General features: G+C 39.9%; 1 protein-coding gene across 1 annotated transcript in view; it reads left to right on the top strand.

The window, feature by feature from the left end:
• Nucleotides 1-18,548, top strand: part of dstyk (dual serine/threonine and tyrosine protein kinase) — a 26,839-nt gene extending 8,291 nt beyond the window's left edge. Inside the window, exons 3-14 of the mRNA XM_005741425.2 lie at nucleotides 5,088-5,582; nucleotides 5,728-5,923; nucleotides 8,959-9,197; nucleotides 10,176-10,259; nucleotides 10,366-10,542; nucleotides 13,623-13,752; nucleotides 14,149-14,305; nucleotides 14,816-14,948; nucleotides 15,091-15,204; nucleotides 16,974-17,088; nucleotides 17,228-17,362; nucleotides 17,917-18,548. Coding sequence (XP_005741482.1) covers nucleotides 5,088-5,582; nucleotides 5,728-5,923; nucleotides 8,959-9,197; nucleotides 10,176-10,259; nucleotides 10,366-10,542; nucleotides 13,623-13,752; nucleotides 14,149-14,305; nucleotides 14,816-14,948; nucleotides 15,091-15,204; nucleotides 16,974-17,088; nucleotides 17,228-17,362; nucleotides 17,917-18,104 — 2,163 coding nt within the window. The 3' untranslated portion in view covers nucleotides 18,105-18,548. The remainder of the gene's footprint in view (nucleotides 1-5,087; nucleotides 5,583-5,727; nucleotides 5,924-8,958; nucleotides 9,198-10,175; nucleotides 10,260-10,365; nucleotides 10,543-13,622; nucleotides 13,753-14,148; nucleotides 14,306-14,815; nucleotides 14,949-15,090; nucleotides 15,205-16,973; nucleotides 17,089-17,227; nucleotides 17,363-17,916) is intronic.
• Nucleotides 18,549-19,869: the final 1,321 nt, after the last annotated feature.

Consider the following 19,869-nt stretch of genomic DNA (forward strand, 5'->3'; position numbering starts at 1 on the left):
TGAAACCAAGCACACCATTGTTTTTCTTGTGACATTACCAATAAGTTTGATGTGTCACATGGCCCTCTTCCTATTGAAAAAACAAAAGTTGTATCCAAGATGGACGACTTCTAAATGGCCACCATGGTTACCACCCATCTTGAGGAGTTTGCCCCCTCACATATACTAATGTGCCACAAACAGGACTTTAATATCACCAACCGTTCCCATTTTATTACGGTGTATCTATATAAATGGCCCACCCTGTAGTGTGAAAATGAAATTACACTAGCTTGACTTCGATCGGGTTTGCAGGCAGAACTCTCTTGAGCTCCTGCCACAGCATTTCAGTCAGGTTGGGTTCATTGCAACACCTTGAGTCTTTTCTTTTTCAGCCATTCTGGGGTAGTTTAGCTGCTGTGTTTGGAGTCATTACCCTGTTGACCAACCCTGTTGATCCATATTTTTGATCAAGCTTTAGCTATTGGATAGATGGCCTCCAGTTTGGCTTTAGAGTACGTATACAGAGGAGTTCATGGTTGACTCAACACTTGCAGGGTGTCAGGGTCCTGTGATTGCAAAACAAGCCCAAATCATCACCCCTCCACCACCGTGCTGACACTTGTTATAAGGTGTTCATGCAAATATGCTGTGTTTGGGTTTTTTCCTAACATGGTTCTGTGTATCATGTCCAAATATCTCAGTCTTGTGATTTGTTTGGATGCAACTTTTGCAAACATAAGTCATTAAAGAAAAAAGCCTTTCTCATGGTTACCCTTCCAAACAAGCCACACTTGTTCAGTCTTTTTCTAATTGCACTATCATGAACTTTAACATTTAACATGGTCACTGAGGCCTGTAGCGTCTGAGATTGTAGCTCTTGGATTTCTTGCAATATCTCTGAGCATTGCGCAGTTTGACCTTGGGGTAAATTTACTGGAATGACCGCTCCTGGGATTATTGGGAGCTGTCTTTAACATTTTACACTTGTGAATTATCTTTCTTAACATTTGGAAATGGCCTTAAACCCCTTAGATTGATGGGCAGGAAGAGTTGCTTCTCTAAGATCATCGCTAATGTCTTTCCTCCCTGGCAGTCCAGAACTTCAGCTTTTATAGAGGTGCTAACACTTGTTGTTGATCAGTTAGGCAAGTGTATTTCATTATCAGCACCTGGCTGGTGCTGACCCGGGAAAATAGGAATTTAGCGTTTTGGTTTAGTTTTTGTTTAAAGTAATAATGATATATATATTTAGTTTTTGTTCATATCAGGTTTTGATTTAAATGAACTTAGAGCCTGGTAAAGATAACGTTTTTGCTTTAATTTTTCATCATGTGGAAAAATGATGAAACAGTGCTTTGATTACGGTTTATTTCAGTTGTGAAATGCATTTAAAAAAATTCAGTGTGTACTTATATTTTGTGAGCTGATATTTATTGTTCTCCTTTTTTCTTTTTTCTTTTTTTTTCCCTTCATGGATCGATTTATTCTTTTCATCATTGTCTCCTGTTTGAATTAGCTTTTGCTCACGTGGCTTAGCTCATAAACAGATTACTGAGCAGAGCTGATTATTTCTTGTGCTGTTCGTTTTTTCACTTGATTTGTGCTGTTGTTTAGGCATGCAGTGTTTCACCAGTGTTCCACGCTCTGCGGTCGTGTGACCAGAAAATCACAGAATCTTGAGAAAATTAAATGATTTGGTTTGGTCTGTGAATTGTAGTCATTTCTTATCATGCGTGACACATGGAAAGGCCTCCCAAAGGATCCCAAATCTCCAGAAACTAGGCCTGGCTTTTCCAGCCCACCCGCCCAACCCCCTTACGTAATGCTACTGGTCTGGTGTGATTCACATGACTAGGTCATGTAAAAAACAGATCTCAAACCCTTTGGTGTGGTACAATTGCCATGGTTACAGTTGAGATCTGGGACACTGGGTGTTCATATCACTAGGAAAAATATTTTGTTGTGTTTTGTTTTGTTTTCAATGGCATAGATCAGCATTTGATGTGGGCTGTGCTAATAAAAGAAGATCCATTAAAAACCTTTCTTTAAAAAATCCAATAGTGTTTGGGTTTATACACACACATCAGAATATGCGTGTGGGAGAAAAACACAACAGACAGATAAATCCCAATCGTGTTAATTTGTAAGTACCAAATTAAAATTAATTTAGCGGCAGTTTAGTATTTTACAGATTAATGTTTGAAGGAAAAACCTCGATACTGAAAACAAAGGCGGTTGTTACAAATCTCCGTTTACTTTCATGTGTGACTGGAGGGCATGAGATGTGCCTTATTGTGACCTTAGAAGCTGAAATAGCTGACATATTTTTCAGTAACGATTCAGATTCAGTAAAAAAATTAAAGACAAAAGGACCAGTGTGATCTCGTATTGTATGCATTTGATTAACTACACTTGAAGAAAATGAAATCCACTTTCTTCAAACCAGACAACTAAAGCAGCCCAGTGCTTTATGTCTCTGCTGAACGAAGAGCAGAGAATAAGAAATAAATGGAGGCACAGAATCTCTCTGCTGGCTGTGGCATTCACACACTCCTGCCATAGAGGAGGCCAGCAGATGAGAGCCCAGTTGCTAATTGGCCCTCACTTCATCCCGGGGTATTTACGCATGCCTCCTGCTTCAACTTAACTGCAGTCTAACCATGTTGACATATGAAGGTGCTAATCTACCACCATGTTTCTAAAAATTCTTTTGAGGTATATAATCCAATATGTTTACTGCCACACTTCTGCAGACTCTTATGAACAAGTGCGATTTTACCAGTCACCCTTAAAATATGCATTTAGGAGAAGTTTATAATTACTTTATATGATTGTTTCTCTTTGCTGTGTTTCTTTGTAGAAGCCCAGTCTAACGTGGGCTTTGAAGTCGTATTAAACCTGAACAGTAACATCTAAATACCCTACAGGCTTCCTCTTGAAGGGTTGTTATTGAAAACAGGCTCCATTAAGGCAATTCAAACATTGTATTGATTTTGATTGGTTGCAACCAAATGTTTGCAGGCTATCTTTGTTCCAAAGAGACTGCTCAGACGGCCTCGCTGCTTGTTTCTTGGAGACAGGACTGACTGTCTCCTTTGTGTAGCTGTTGGTCATTTCTGCCTTTTTTTTCCCCCCTCTGGCTCTTTTTTTTTTTTTTTTTTTTTTTTTTCTTCTTCCTCCACCCCGTCACAGTCTCTCCTTCTATTTTTGTAAATGTCGTAAATTATTAAGGGTTAAGAAAATATTTTTGCATTAATTTTTTTTCTGCCCTGTCACAGCCATTCCCAAGACCACTGCAAATATTTATGTGCCATGATGTGTTCAGAATTAGAAACGGTCTGTGACGTGTCGTTTCTTTCCCAGAGGGACAGCTCTTTGAACATCTTGTGGCATGAATTGTAGATTGTATTTAACAGGAGTTTGTCGTGCTGGTATTTGAGGTCATAAGGTTAATGGCCGAGTTAGAGCCTGACTAATAGCAGTCCATTGGTTAATGATCGGGAATTAACCAATTACAGATTGGTATCGGTGTATTTGCCTTTTGATTTGCACCAATATGGAAGCTTGTACTTGCTGCCAAACCTAATGCAGAAAAACAGGCTTGGGCAGTTTGCAGTGTGGCTTCAGCTTTTGTTCACAGTTCTCTATTAGCAGGGCACATATCACAGCCGAGCAGTAGGCAAGGGTTCAAATATTTGGTGAGAGTAGCTCTTTAGTTTGTTTTGTACACTGGGTTTTAGCAACCAATCGTGTTTAAGCAGGCATTTTGTTACATGTTGAGAAAAAGATGAATTCCAGTTGCCAAAATGCAATCTCGAAGTCATCATCATCTGATAGTGTTTTATTAGCTCTTTAATGTTCATCTGCATTTGTAAACTAGCCAGTGCACAGCACCGCATCTTGGTTTATACTTGCGGAAAGGAGCATGCGCAAAAAGTGATGCCACGTCAGCTGAAGTGCTGATGTGCCGCTACACTTTGGTGTTATCTTGACGTGCACATGACACCGCAGGTTGAAGACATAAATGTAAGGCACGCCTGCCACGGCTGTAATAGCTTGGAAAAAAACTTTTGAAAAAAGAAGACTGTTTCAGCTTTTTTTTTTTTTTTTTTTTTAAATCTATGCCCTACACCAGCACCCATGAGACACCTATAGTGGGGTAAATAATCATTGGATTCCCTGCTTACAAAGGGTTGCATTGATGTCAGAGAACCCTGATTTTAGTTTCATCTGACCACATCACTTTCTCTCAAGCCTTCTCTGAATCATTTAGATGTTCACTGGAAAGCTGAAACTGCGCCTGTACATCTGCCTTCTTGAGCAGTAAGACCCTGTGGGTCCATTACAGCATGATGTGTTACCATTACTGTTCTTGGTGACTGTGGTCCCATCTGCCTTCAGATCATTTACAAGATGCTCGTGTGTGGTTTTGGGCTGATCCACCACTTTTCCCATGACCATGCTCACCCCATGAGGCAAGGGTTTGACGTTGTTTGACCTATGATTTGGCCCATGATGGTGGAGATGTTTAAATAGAAGAAACTGATCCTATGGACAGGTGCGTCTTATATACATAATGAGTTGAGATCATGAGTATATATAATTGATTGACTGTAATCTGTGGGCCACATAGTGAGACAGTGGGATCCAGAAGTCTGGCTGTAAGGGGATTTACTTTACTTATTTACTCATAGTCACTTTGTTTATCGGCCTTTTGTTTGGTGCCAAGCAGAGGTTGAACGAAGGTCTTATCTGAAGTTTTTTTTTTTTTTTTTTTTTTCCCCTGATACTGTTGAGTTTTTGTTTCACACATGGGAAATTGTACATATTACATGTACAATAAATAAGGTAATGCTGTTTTCTGTCCTTATTAGTTTTAATTAAATGACGCCAGTTTCGTCAGATATTTGTGAAATAAACCCGGCGTCATCCTTTTAGTAGTTTTTGTATTGCTAGATTTCACTAAAATTTCAATTTTTATTTAATTTGATTGAATTGTCTGTTTTCTAAAAAGATGAACACGTTGCCTGTAATAATGTCTACATAAACATTTGGTTTTAATAAGTGTCATATTGTTTTGTTTTTGTTTTGTTTTCCCTCGTCAGGAAGCAAAGGTCATGGTGGTGCCTTGCCCAAGTGTCCAGCCCATAGAAGAAGCTCTGGAAGACTGCACTCGCAATGTGATCCCAGTCATACTCTATGCCATCAACCAGGACTCCCTCAGCTCAGAACAGGTGGCACAGCTCTGGAAGGTCAAAGAGATGCTCTCCTTTCCCATCTGTTTTGTCCGTTTGCCTGACAGCGTTCCAGCAGCATCCCCAGAATATGGCCGCCACACAGAGAAGGAGAAGAGCCCCCTTCACAAGCAGCTACTGTCACTTGGCTTTCTCAATAGCCCGACAGGAAACAGTTCCTGTGGCACCCCAACGCATATGCCCACACCGGGCTCCAAGCCCCAGAGCATGTTGGGTGAATCTTTCGAAAGACCGCATCGGTTACTGGTGCCGTTTGCTCGCCAGGTGCTTCAAAATCAGCAGGTGGAAGCTGCCAGCCTGCTCAATGGACTTCACTGTCGGTGTCTAGATCTTTTTATCAACCAGGTCAGACAATGATGTTTCCTACTACTGTTCGTCTTTATTCATATGTTTGTATGTATTGCTCTACTGCTTCACAGTAGACACAGTCACTTGATGATTTTCTTGGTCACAGTGGGGGGTCCAAACAGACCTTTGTCCTTTCCTGCAGGCCTTTGACATGCAGAGGGACCTGCAGATAACACCACGCAGGCTGGAGTACACCCGCGAGAAAGAGGGTGAACTCTTCAACTCCCTTATGGCCATTGCTAACCGCAAACAGGAAGAGATGAAGGAGATGATAGTGGAGACACTCACCAGCATGAAAGAGCAGTTACTGGAGGATGCTGCCAACCTGGAGTTTACAGGTGAGCAGATAAGCACCGGTGCTAACAGACAGGCGTAGGATCTTTCATACTATAAGGGAAATGCCATCTCGACCTGTTTGTAAATGGTGAAATGCACAAAAGATTGCGACACAGATTACATCAAAGTATCTTAGTAATCTGATCGGCTTGTTTGTGTCTAAACTGTTTTTCAGATGTGATCACATAAACTTCTGGCAGATGTTACTTAGCCTTGAAAAAGTATAAGGAAAACCACAACTAATGTTTTTATTGTTCATAGTGATGATGATGATGATGATGATGATAATAATGTTTTGCACCTCACCTCATCTGTAGTCTTTCTGTGTACGTCTGCACACACAATGTACAAGGTTGCTGTTTGAATGAGCATCGCAGAGGATGTGTTTTAACCTTAGCAGTGCTGCGGTTTCCATGTCTGGTGTTTGTGGCTAGCATAGATGACTTGTTGATTTCTGTGGTTTTTGGTAATTTGACTCTGTGGCTGTTAGATGTCACCAAGCAAGATAAGGTTTTCTGTTTCTGAGGAAAAACTTAAAATATTTAATTGTGACTAATTAACATTAATATATCATTAATAGAGCCCCAGTATTTCTATTTGTGATTTGTATAAATGGAACATGTTTACATTTCCATCTACAGGAGCCTGTTGTTGGGTTTTTGTTTGTGTTTTTTGTTTTTATTTATTTTCATATTTTTTTGAGGGGGCGTATGGGTGTTGTTCGAGATGAATTTAATCACCCTGATAATATTTTTGGCTGAACACTGGCACACGTGCATGCACGGTTTCATTAGTTAAATTAAGTAGTTAAATTAAACTAATTATTCCTCTGATTACATGGTGCCATCCATCCATTTGTTTTTCCCCCAATTATCCAGTTTAGAGTTGCTGGGGGACTGTCCACTTTGTAAGGTATACCATGTTAGGAGCAGATTGGACCCCTTCGCCCCAACTTGGGCATTCAGAACATCCTTAATTCTTCAATGCAAAAATTCAACAAGGTGCTAAAATGTTCCTCAGAGATTTTGGTCTGTACTGAAGTGATGGCGTCACACGGTTGCTGCAGATTTGTTAGCTGTGCATCCATGATGTGAATCCCTCATTCCAAAACACCCCAAAGGTGCTCTATTGAATGAGATCTGGTACCTGTGGAGGCCACTGGAGTACAGTGAAACCAGTTTGAGATGCTTTGGACTTTGCAACATGTTGTGCATTCTCTGTAAACAATAGAGATGGTTAAGTGGGAAAATCCCAGCAGGTCAGCAGTTTCTGAAATACCTAAACCATCTTGACTGACACCCAAAATCAGTCAGGCGAGTTTCAGTTTCACCTTTCTTCACGTTCTGATGCACCTTTTAAACTTTAGCAGGTCGTCTTGACTGTGTCTGCGTACCTAAATGCATTGGGTTACTGCCATCTGATTGGCTGATTAGAAATTTGTGTTGAACAGGTATACATACATGGCCAGTGAGTGTATCAGTGTTTACAGCCTACAAAGCCAGACTGTGCATAGTCTTTAGATACTTGCATAGATCTAAACAGATGTAACCAAGCCATCTGTGCTTCACAATCTGCCCCCAAAGTTTGGCACTGTCTGACTCAACATATTCAGAAAGAAAAGGCAGTCATTACCTGTTGCTTTTGCTCCGGGTATGTTTGAGAAACAACTTTTCTTGGTTATCTGGAAAAAATTGAGTAATACTCCGTGCAGGTGTTTTAACACTGAACCATTTCTTTTTCTTTTTTTCCCCTTTTAATCAGGAAATTGGCAACGTGCACTTTTTCCACCCATAACCTTATCATCAGTGTTGCAACATAAATAGATTTTTCTCCTCTGGAGAAAGATAGTAGAGATCATTGTTGAAACTACAGTAAGTCTGACACAATGCTTTGTACACAAAGGAGAAGAAGAACTGTTGGAAGCAGAATCCAGTGGAAAATTATATTGACAAGTTTGCAAACGCTATTGTGCCAACGTCAACCCTTTACTTTAATTACTTCAATTTAAAAAGTCCAGCTTGGCTCTGGATTGTCAGTTCATCAAATTAAAAAAATTAATTCAAAAATGTATTGAGTTTATCAAGAAATTACAGAGAAGAAAGTTTGGACAGTATATTAACTGAAACTTTCTCTTTCTAAAAAGGAAAAAAAATCATTTGAATTTGGTACGTGGTGTTGTACGTCGGGACTATTGCACTGACGTTGAATTGTTTTATTTTTTTCATTTTAAAGCTTTATTATCTGTGATTTGGGCTGTTTTTAAACAAGTATGAAGAATTAAGTTCCTTGTTTATGCAGTTTCTACAGGCCTTCAAATCTGCTGCCAGACAATGAACATCAAAATATTTTAAGGACTTCATTCATCGTTCTATTTTAACTTAAACTATACTCTTGAGAGTCCATACTCATAAAATCATAGTATCAGGTAGTTACTATAAAAATGAAGTTTAACTAGTTTTTTAGCTAATAGAATTCAGAACCTTTTCCCCGCTCCTACAGCACAATTAATGAGTGATAAAATGAAATGTGTGTTGGAGCTTGCAACCTTTTTTTTCACCTTTCATCCAAAAACATGGGTGTTTTAAAATGTGTTTACACTTATTAATATTAGTGATGATCAGTAAAAGGCAAAATTTATAATATTTATACGATTTTTTAAGAATTATTTTTAATGCTGGATGATGATTAAAGTGTATGATCGCTGCTCGTCATCTTTGTTGGCTCAAACCCTGGAGAGTCAATCTACCTCCAAACAGCATGAAGAGTACCTGTGAGGTAGTTTGCCACCCTCTGGGGGTGATTATTTTTCTTGTAGGAAGCGTTGTTAAGTTTGTTCTTGTGGAGAAACGTGATTTTCAACAAGTAGTCTTCGCAAAATCCGATGCAGTCATATAAATACTTTGAGTTGATCCTCCAGTACACATGTTGAGCATCAAACGAAAATCCAGTGACATCAGTTATTCAATATTTATTTGTCCTTATTGTTTACATGTGCCACACGTTAACATGACAAACGGTGTTCTTTTACATCAAATAGACGTCATCGTGACAACAAATGGAGAGCCTGTTACGTCAAAAGAGATAAAATCCTGCATCAACCAGATCCAGGAGCTGATAGTGGCCAGTTTGAATCAGGCTGTGGCGAATAAACTCATCAGCTCTGTGGATTATCTGAGGGAGAGCTTTGTAGGAACTCTGGAGCGATGCCTCAACAGTCTGGAGAAGTCCAACTTTGATTCTTCTGTTCACAATATCACTTCTAATCATCTCAAACAGGTGGGTGAGAAAGGAGGCTAATGTAACATGTTTGTGTCAAGAAATGTAAGGTGTGAACACTAATCGCATATAAAAATGTCAAGTATTTCATTAAAGCTTAAAGGGGAAACTTTACTGAAGGGCCAACAGGAACAATGGTCTTTTCCACTACAGAAAGAAAGTATCTCCTGTTGGGTTGTGGACTTCTGAGGGCCTCTAAAGAAACAGGAATTAAACCTAAAACCATCACAGTTTTGAAAGCTCATTTTCAGAAGCACAACAAAGATGTGTGACATCTCTGGTTTGCTTCTCTCTTCTTTTATATCACTGTTTTTACCCCTCAGCCTTTATTGTTGTTATGTGGGCGAGCGGGGTGAATGCGATGGTGACGTAGGATTTTGAATTTATACCACAGATGTGTGTACTAGGATGTGTCTTTTATGTTTTCTCAGTTCAAACGTTTGAAATGTTTTCTGTGTTCTATTGCGAATAAAATATGAGTTTGAGATCTGCAAATCATTCTTTTTTTAATATTTCACACAGCACCTCAATTCTTTTGGAATTGGGTTTGTGGTTTTGGTTAAGATGCACTCTTTTGGTGACTTTATCTTTTGTAGAGCGCCCGTCTAACAATTTAACAGTTTAATTCTAATATTCTTGTCTTTGAGTCTGACAGATACAGTTATTCATACTTTGTGCTGTGTTGTTGAACGGTGTCACTGTCAAAGCTGTTGCTGCTGTTACATCACCACATTAGGTGAGTGGATGTTACACAGTGGAACAGAGCAGCCTGTTCTGTGAACTTGTGCCTGATTGAGTTCCTGAAGTGGAAAAGTGGTTTCTCACATGTTATTTGAGATGTTTGTTTTTTTTGTTTTATTTTGTTTTTTACACAAAAGTAGAATAATGAGCTCTTATTAGTCATGCTAGAAGCTTTTTAGACTCACAGATTGTCTTAAAATCTGGGTTTTGTGCTAACCCTTTTCTCACCTGTCACAGCTGTTAAATGCTGCCTATCACGTAGAGGTCACCTTTCATTCTGGATCTTCTGTCACGAGACTCGTTTGGGAGCAAATCAAACAGGTCGGTGTCTCAAACATTCACACAAATCATTTTTAAAGTACACAGACTTCTGATGAGATGGCTATGTTTTTCCCTTTTGATATGAGTCTCTTCTTCTTCCTTGCAGATAATCCACCGGATAACGTTTGTTAACCCTCCTGCCATCACTCCAGAGTGGAAGCGCAAAGTGGCCCAGGATGCCATCGAAAGTCTCAGCGCTGCCAAACTGGCCCGAAGTATCTGCTCGCAGTTCAGGACCCGGCTCAACAGCTCCCACGAGGCTTTCGCGACATCTCTGCGTCAGGTTAAAACCTTCTCTTTTGCTTTAGCTGCACTTTTCTTTCCTATTCCTACAAATACTTTCCCCTGTATGATCTTAAATATACGTAAAAAACTATCAATGAAATGGTGATGATTCAATAAAGGTTGACTACTCACCAGTAACTCTCACTGCAGTCAAAAAAATGTTGGTTTTAAAGTAAGGCACCACCTCCAGGGCAGTGAGGCTGTGAAACTAGAGCTACCGCTGGTGTATAGGGAAAAATCGTGACCACAGCATCTACACATTGTTGTTTGTTTGTTGAGCAGCAGAGATGAAAGTGCCGTGTGATGCTGCGGTATGCCTTATGAGACGTTTCCTGGAACTCTCACATATGCAGAGAGGTATTTGGGACGGCTCTACTATTGTTTGTGTAACATTAGCAGCTGGTTTCACAGGGAGCCAAAAAATGCGAGAGCTGGGAGCAATTCACAGCAGCTTCTTCACCCGGACGCTTTGAAAGCCCATTCTCTTTAGCAGCTGCAAGACTAAAGGCTGCTAACCGCACAGCTCGAAAATGGACAATTTATTAAATCAGTGAAACTTATTTAAATACCACTTTTCACAGATACAAATCACAATAAAACAAGAAGTAAAAATGTAAAATAACAATGTCAAACAATCGAATATAGCATAAAACAACAAATTAGTTATTTAATCAGATTCACTGTTATTATTTTTGTATTTATGCAACTGGCATGCATGGCGTGGACATCCCTCCATAAAGCCCCCAACAAATGAGTGATGGTATTTATCACATGACAGACGGTGTGGGCCACATCAGTGTCTCCATTATCATGCAGTTACACAAATACAATGATGTATTGTGACAGAAGAGGAGGTGATGTTGGGTGAACATAACTAATTGAAAATAAGGTTATTTATGCTTCTGATCCACTTGTCGAGTGCCGTGGAAACCAGCTGACTAAAATAACATCATACGTGTGTCACGTTCCTGTTGGAGCGACCAGAAAAACAAGCAGGACATCGGCGAATAACGGACATTAAAACGCAGGCTTGGTGTGATATTCAGGATTAGTAACACTTGAAAGTCTGATAAGGTATTGTTGTCACCTCACCAGACAGGTGGGCGAGCTGCGTGGACTCCCAGCTTTGTGAATTCAATAACTCAAGAACACAGCAACGTAGGATTTTCAAATTCATACCAAGGGTGTATCTACTAAAAATCTCCAATAAGTTTGAATCTTGGTGACCTCGACTTCATTGTCAAGATCACAGATGACGTTTTCTGAAAATCTTGTGAATGCGATAACTCGTGAAGTTACCTAAGATGTTCAAATTGATGTCATGGTTTTTTACAACGGTGTGTAATGGCCTTTGTGCCGAAAAGAGCACACGGCGATGATACTCGGCACTTTACACGAGCCCCTAAGGTGATTTCACTTACAGACTACAGACCTGTAATTTTTCCCATTATAGAGCTGCATCTGGGAATCGGTAGAATCAGATATTAAACTATCTGCAATTTTTCAGCTTCTTGGTGCAAAATATGGATGACCTCCAGTCCCACCGATTCTCAGAGATTCTCACGTTAAGCAACACGTTACAGCTTGCAGCTCCAAACTTTTCTTTTTTCTTATTTGCTTAAATACAAAGCTCATACTTCACATACATGAGTAAATAAGAACCGAGAAAAATGTGTTCTTTATACAATCAAGCATTTTTTTTAATCACTCTAATTGTTGTGAATTTTTTCCTGCAGATGTCTTTTAATAATCTCAGCTTGTCTCGTGATTTATTTACAAGACGAGCTGAGATTAGCATAGTTCTGTCTTTAGCTGCAAAGCTGCCTTGTGTTGAATATATGAACAAATCTAGGTTACTCTGTTGTTGTTGGGTTTTTTTTTTTTTTAACTGTTGTTTATTTTGTTTTCTGGCTCAGAATTGGCCTGTGGGGAACATTGGATAAACAGAAATGTCTTTTCTGGTTGAGCTGATGAAACCCCAATTAACAAAACTGGTTAAAAAAATAATTTCATTACAAGCCGGGAGGGGAATTTCCTCTGGAGCTGCATGAATTGTCTTTGAGTTGGAACCAAAAAAATTCCACAATGCAGGAAAAACCCTGATGTAAACAAATAAGTAATTTAATTTACTTAACAACATTTGAACTTGCAGTATTTTATTAGTTTGGTAATAGTTAATAGTGAGCTGTTAGTGGTGACCAGACCGTGTAGATTAGAGCTGTTTTACACACAGCACACGTTCTTTAATTTACTGTTGCTCTCTGGTTTAAAAAAAAAAAAAAAAAAAAAGTGAGTCGGTGAGCTCCTCTGTGCTGACCTCTGACAAATGACATCACATAGCCATAGGGGTCAAAACAGCTGGCCAGGGGTCACTGAGAACTTCAGGGCCAGCTAGTTTTCCATGGTAGTATCTCACGCTTTAATATAAAAACAACATACAGATGGATTGAGATTATTGAATCCAAAAACATGTGGTCAGAGCTGTACTGATGTACAGGGTGTGCAAAAAGGACAAATTTTACATTTTCTTTAGTCACAAAACCACAAAAACCTTTAGTTGAATCTACAAAAATGGTAACGATAACCCAGTTTGACAGACATAAAATAACATTTTGTACTAATAAGATGATTCACCAAGGCTGTTAGTTGAACCTTGGTATATCTCAGCATGGTGTGATGTGGTGTTCTTAAAAGAAACGGAGGAAACTTAAAATGTGTAATGAGCTGCTTGTGCTCATGCTTCTGTAGAGAGCAAAGCAGTCTTTGACTCATGTTAGTGCGACTCTTTTGAGACCAAACTTGTTTTACTATGAAGGAGAAAGTTCTTGGGCCAAACAAACATGATGGGTGGCTCAATGAAGCATTCATCAGCTCTGTACATGGACTCTGTTAGTTAAAGGGCTGTGCTTACATTAAGTTTAAACCTTTAGAGAGGAGCCTCTCTGCTGGCTTTTTTCCCTACAAAAATAACTGGTTAGTAACTAATTTTGGAAAATGTTATTGCTAACGAATGAGATCAGCCATTTGATATGTCCTAATGCAGGGCATGAGTTGTTACGCCATGTGTTGTGTTTGCAGCTGGAGGAAGGGCACACGGGTCGTCTGGAGCGCACCGAGGACCTGTGGCTGCGTGTGAGGAAGGACCACGCCCCTCGACTGGCCCGCCTGTCTTTGGAGAGCCGCTCTCTGAGGGATGTGCTGCTGCACGGTGAGTCACCACCGAATTCCTCTGTCGTTCCCACAAATGGGCACAGCGCACTCACACGTTTCTGCTAACTGTGGCTCCGTCAACTTCTAAATCTGAACTTAACTAATTTAACTCCAAGATGTGTCCCTGCTTGAATGAAAAGTATAAATTTTAGGTCATGGGGGAAAAACACAGGGAGACTTTCCACTCCCAGTAGATGAAACTGTACAGTGAAGGTCACTGTATATTTGAGTGTGAGTACACTACTTAAAAATAGGCAAATCTAATTTAGAAACACAATAAGTGACTGGTTAAAATACTCAGACACTGGCAAAGTTTCAGACTTAGCTTCAAAGCTGCATTTATAAACACAATCTTATTATCTGCAATTCTTTTTCTCTCTCTCTCTTCTCACAGGCAAGCCCAAGCTCGGGCGGGAGTTGGGCCGGGGTCAGTACGGCGTTGTGTATTTGTGTGACAGCTGGGGAGGACACTACCCATGTGCACTAAAGTCCGTGGTCCCACCTGACGATAAACACTGGAATGACCTGGCTTTAGAGTTTCACTACACACGGTGAGTTATTAGGAACAAGTGTTTGAACACAGTCGCGTCTTCACACCAAACAGCTGGCTCCAAATGCATCGCAGCTTTACTCGCGCTCAGCAGAGTAAAGAAAGTTTCTCAGGCAGCAGGTGCATTCATCAAGAGCAGAGCTCTGCTTGTAGAACATGACAGGCTGCTTGTTTTCAAGGCCAAACTCCACCCAGCTTATAGAAAAGTAGTTTTGGCTGTTGAAGCCTTGAGGCTCTTTTGTGTCATGTCAGTGTTTATTTTTAAAGGTGACAGCACGAGTTCGTTAGCACAGTTAATGCTTGTGCGCTATAACCTCCTCAGCTCTGAGGAATTCTGGAATCTCCAAAACTTTGCAGAGGCGAATTTATCAAAGGCAAACAAGATTGACTTCAAGATAACAGAAGTATAAGCAGAAGAAGGTGGACGGGGGTGAGAAGTAAACATTTTATGATTTTATAGCTAAAATATATGTTTTCCCTCCCCTTTCTTTGGGTGTGTGCGTCTCCTCAGGTCACTGCCCAAACATGAGCGGCTGGTCGACCTGCACGGCTCTGTGATCGATTACACCTATGGAGACGGCTCCAGCATATCTGTGCTGCTTATCATGGAGCGGCTGCACCGAGACCTCTACACAGGCTTGAAGGTGACTCGATAAAGCAGCGAATAACAGAGATCTTAGGTCATTGCTTTATAGGAGCAGCTCCGTACTCTTCTACTCTGCTCTTTACATCCTGTTAAGTCTCCGGTTTCTCTCTCTCTCTGTTGTTTTTGTTCGTCCCTGCCAGGCTGGTTTATCACTGAAGGAGAGACTGCAGATTGCTCTGGATGTGGTGGAGGGGATCCGTTTCCTCCATGGTCAGGGTCTCCTGCACAGAGACATAAAGCTAAAAAATGTTCTGGTAAGTTCAGATCAGCTGTCAGTTAGACCGGTTATAGTCTGTGACTGTGTAGCTCTATCAGAACTCTATATTATCAAAGTGGCCCACGTTCATAAAATACATGGCACAGTTGATCTGAGTGACACCTTTCCAAGCACAGAAGAAAATGCACTCCATAGGTTCAGCATCATACAATTACAATAATCTCTACATCGATTACTCACCTGTGATCTGAGTCACAAATATAAACAGTCTGATTACACTAATAAAATGCAAACAGCTGTATGTCTGTTTCCACTGTGAATAATAGTAAATGGGCAGAGTGCTGACAGAAAACCACCATAAAGGAAAATACAGCATGTCTCAGGTTTGCAAAAGACCACCTGGAGGTTCCCCACACAAAGTAAATGTAAATCTCAGGTTGCGTTGTTTGTGGGAATGCACAAACCGTCTGGACGGTAGTATGTTCAAGTGTTAGTGCAACAACAGGTCAGCAGCTTTTGGAAAATGAACTCTTACATCTGCTTGGGAAGATTCCCTCCTGTCTGCAAAAGAGGATGTGATCCAGTCTCTTAATGCTATAATGTTGAAGTGGGTCAGAGATGATCCTTCCTCTATTTCTTTGTGGAAATCTGTAATCTCAGAGGTTGTGAATATGGAAGAACGTGATCAGTGGAACGTCTGTTGATTTATAATCTGGAATTGAATAGATGACACGGATGATCGCCACCTTTTTGGTCTAAAGTACGTAGACTGGATTTATGGACTAGTTGTTGTATTTCACTATATAAAACGGGCCCTGTGCAAGTGCGGAGTATTGTCTCATTGCATTACTGATGTCACAGCTTCAGTTTAACAGCATCACTGTAGCGTTGTTTGATAGTTCTTTGTAGTTTGTTCTTTTATCTTTCCCAAATTTAATAAACAGAATTGTGAGAAAAATGAACAAAGCTTCATCCCAGCTCTGAAGTCTGTATTCAATGAGGAAACAGTTAATTCAGTGCACAAAATTAAATTATCAGAGTGGTTGTAGAGATGTTGTGGCATGGTCTGCCCAGGGTTAAATCAGGAAATCTCATAAATATTGGACAGCTTGGCAGGGAGAAACTTTCCTAAATTTGTCCTTTGTGTTGTGTTCGTTCTACAAGGAGCATCTGGTGGAGGTTGTTGCTGCTGAATGAGGTTCCACAAGTTAGTAAAATCAAGAGTTTTCTTAGTTTTTCCAGCCTTCACATTAAATGCATGTGATAATAAAAGTGTTCAACAGATGCAAGTTCAGTTTAATTGTTATTAGTGTGGTTTGATTTAACTCTGTTAATAGCTGTAGCCAACATTAGAACTACAGTTTCCAATCTTTATTTTAAACATTCAAGTAACAAGTGTTAATGCACATAAAAAAATGAATAAACATGAAATCAAAGAAAGCTTCGTATTTACATGGAAAAATAAGTTGACCCCTTCTTGTTTGGAAAAGCGTAGGAGGAATCACATGCTTGTTAATGCCTGCTCCTGTCTAGCAGATCTTGTATACCTGTTTTGATTATACAATTGAAAATATACACGCATGCTATAAATAAATATTAAAATTACAGACTGCAGCACAATAGCTATGCATGCGTCCTACAGCTGGACTCTTACATCGAGCCATCTGTGTGCACGAATGCTCTCAGGTGACTGTAAACTTGGCCTTTGCATAAAGATCAGACCACATTTTTATGAGTGAAAATTTAAATACTGCAGTATTTTCTACTTTATTTTCTATTAGATAACCATCGTTTTGCTTTTTCTAGTTGGACAAACAAAATCGGGCAAAGATCACCGACCTGGGCTTCTGTAAACCAGAAGCCATGATGTCTGGCAGCATAGTAGGAACTCCCATCCACATGGCTCCAGAGCTGTTTACAGGTATGATAATGGGGCAGTGCATTAAAAAAGAAACCCTGCCATTTTACTAGCAGAGTTATAAGAGCAGGAAGTCATAACTGCAGCTTGTTTTGTGTGTCAGGTTTTAACTTGTCTCCACTGTGGCATTGTCTCCCGACAGGAAAATATGACAACTCTGTCGACGTCTACGCCTTTGGGATCCTGTTCTGGTACCTGTGCACCGGTTCAGTGAAACTTCCAGAGGCTTTTGAAAAATGTTCCAGCAAGGATCAGCTCTGGAACAACGTTAAAAAAGGTAAACGGCCCTTTACCAGACTCTTTGAATCTTGGAGAATGCAAATCATAGTTCAGTTTGCGAATTTGGGAGAGAGTTACGATGCATGCAATGAGATCATAATCCCAAAACAAAATGTACACTACAGTGCCAAAAGTATTCACTCATTGAATTCAGGTATTCTAGTCACTTCGACAACCACAGGTGTATAAAATCAGGCACGTAGGCATGCAGACTTCTTCTACAAAGTTAGTGAAGGAATGGGTCGCTCTCAGGAGCTCGGTGAATTCCAGCGTGGTGCCATGATAGGACGCCACCTATGCAACAAGTCCAGCTGTTTCCTCACTACTAAATATTCCACAGTCAGCTGTTAGTGGTATTATAACAAAGTAGAAGCAATTGGAAATGACAGCAACTCGGCCATGAAGTGGTAGGTCATGTAAGGAAGTGTAACTGTCACTGCTGAACACACAGATAATCTGTTGATTGTCAAACAGGGCGAATATTTGAGGAAATATTTGGATCGCTCGTGTTTCGGCCAGAGACTCACTTGTATCCATGTTGTCCTCCATCAGGTTCCAGACCAGAGCGCGTGCCTACTTTTGACGAAGAGTGCTGGCAGCTGATGGAGGCCTGCTGGAACGGGGACCCCTCCCAGAGACCCCTGCTTGGTATCGTTGAGCCGAGCCTGCAAAGTATTATGAAGCGGCTCTGCAACTGCAACTCGGAGCAGAAAAGCAGCAGCCTGGAGGACTCAAACTGAATACACTCCAGACAAACTAACACGTGTGTGATAGAGATACTGTTTGGAAAAGTATTTTTGTTGTATTTATGAAGAACGGAGCTGAACGGAGAATTTCGGAAAACCAGGCACCATTTACAAAAACAAAAAAAGGTGTCCAAGTTGACCTCCTTGTTCACACTTGTTGCATTTACATTATTTATGAGATGTTGACCAGAACTTTGCAAATACGTGTTTTATTGATTGTGTAATTGATTTGTATACAAACTCTATTTGCTTGTTGCTGCACTGCTAATTGCTACTTTGTCATAGAAATGTTACTAGGTTCAAAGTGTTTTAAAAGTAGTCCATTCCCAGTATTATGAAAAAAATATAAAATTAATTTTAGATTGTATTTAAACTGAACATGTCTGTCTATACAAGCACATCTTTTTTTAAATAAAATTATCTGTTACAACCAATCAATCCTGTCGCAGACTCATTTTTAACTCAATTTTAGGAAACAAGTTTTTAAGAAGTTTTTAGTAGAAATGGACTTTTGGGGACATTTTCTTGTGTCTCATGCTGATGCAAAGGCAAAGCTGGAGACCCTAAAGGCTCATCACCAACTATCCAGTATTGAAAGGCTGTTTTACAACTGATTGTTAAATATTCTTATTGGTTTTTAATGTAACACTTTTTTTTTTCTTTCTTGCATTTGAGGACTTTTCTCCGGTAAAATTATTATTCAAATGTTTAATAAGCAGTGTTTTTCGGATATATTGAGTTTGTGCATTCATTTCAGAAGCAGCTGGAGCTCCAGACAGAAAGCAGGTAAAGAGCATTAGCACCATCTAGTGGGCTACAGCCTTGAGTTGTAATATTGAGAGACAAGTTTGGACAGTTACGGGTGACTCGTGACACAAAGCTCATACAGTACATGATAAGAAAACAAACAAAATTCATCCAGCTCCATTTAAAAGTCTTAACCTAGTCTCTCAGAAAAGTTTCCTAATATATTATAAATAATAAACAGATTAAAATATCTGAGTGATGAATCACCAATAACTGCAATCATACTTTCCATCAATTTTGTTTTTAGAATGATTATTTTAGCCTTTATTGGACAGAGGTCAGTCAAACCCAGGCCAATTGTGGTCACCTGTGCAAACAAATGATCTATAAAAACACCTTTTATGTCTGTTTTGTGGTAGTTAAATCTTAAGTTAACCTGCTTGTCATCAGACCATGGTTCACGACCAGATCAGGATATTTGGTGTTACCGTATATTTTTATTTCGGTATAAACTTGACTATGCGTCTGTTTTTAAATACATAAACACAAATCTGGCTTTTCTTCTTTTTTTTTTTGGGTGTCTGCTGTTTTAAACCACAATCAAACATTTTTCTTGTGTGTGGTGATTTTATAGCAACAGACCTGAACTTTAAAGCATGAACTTAAAAACAAACATGAAAGGAATGAATGACTGTGTTCCCAGCACTCAGTTTTTTCTGTCTGGCAGCTCATCTCTGAGAGCGGCCTAGCAATGACGCCACTGTTAACCCTGCAATCCAAAGGTTAGAAAAAACAAACACAGTTTTTAAAAAATGAAAAATGTAGTTACAGTTAAAAGGTTTACCAGTGAAATAGCAGCTCGCATGTCTAGCTTAGCTTAGCATAAAAAGCAAAAATAAAACAACATGACTCCCAACAGGCCACATGAGGACCTGGGACTGTTGTGGAAGCCCTTTCTAATAAGGGTGCGGCCCTCCATGACAGTCCGAGCTCCTCATGTGGCCCTTTAGGA

This window comes from Pundamilia nyererei, unplaced genomic scaffold (genome assembly GCF_000239375.1).
Source record: "Pundamilia nyererei isolate P.nyererei 1_Seehausen unplaced genomic scaffold, PunNye1.0 scaffold00110, whole genome shotgun sequence".
In the NCBI taxonomy this organism is placed as follows: domain Eukaryota; kingdom Metazoa; phylum Chordata; class Actinopteri; order Cichliformes; family Cichlidae; genus Pundamilia; species Pundamilia nyererei.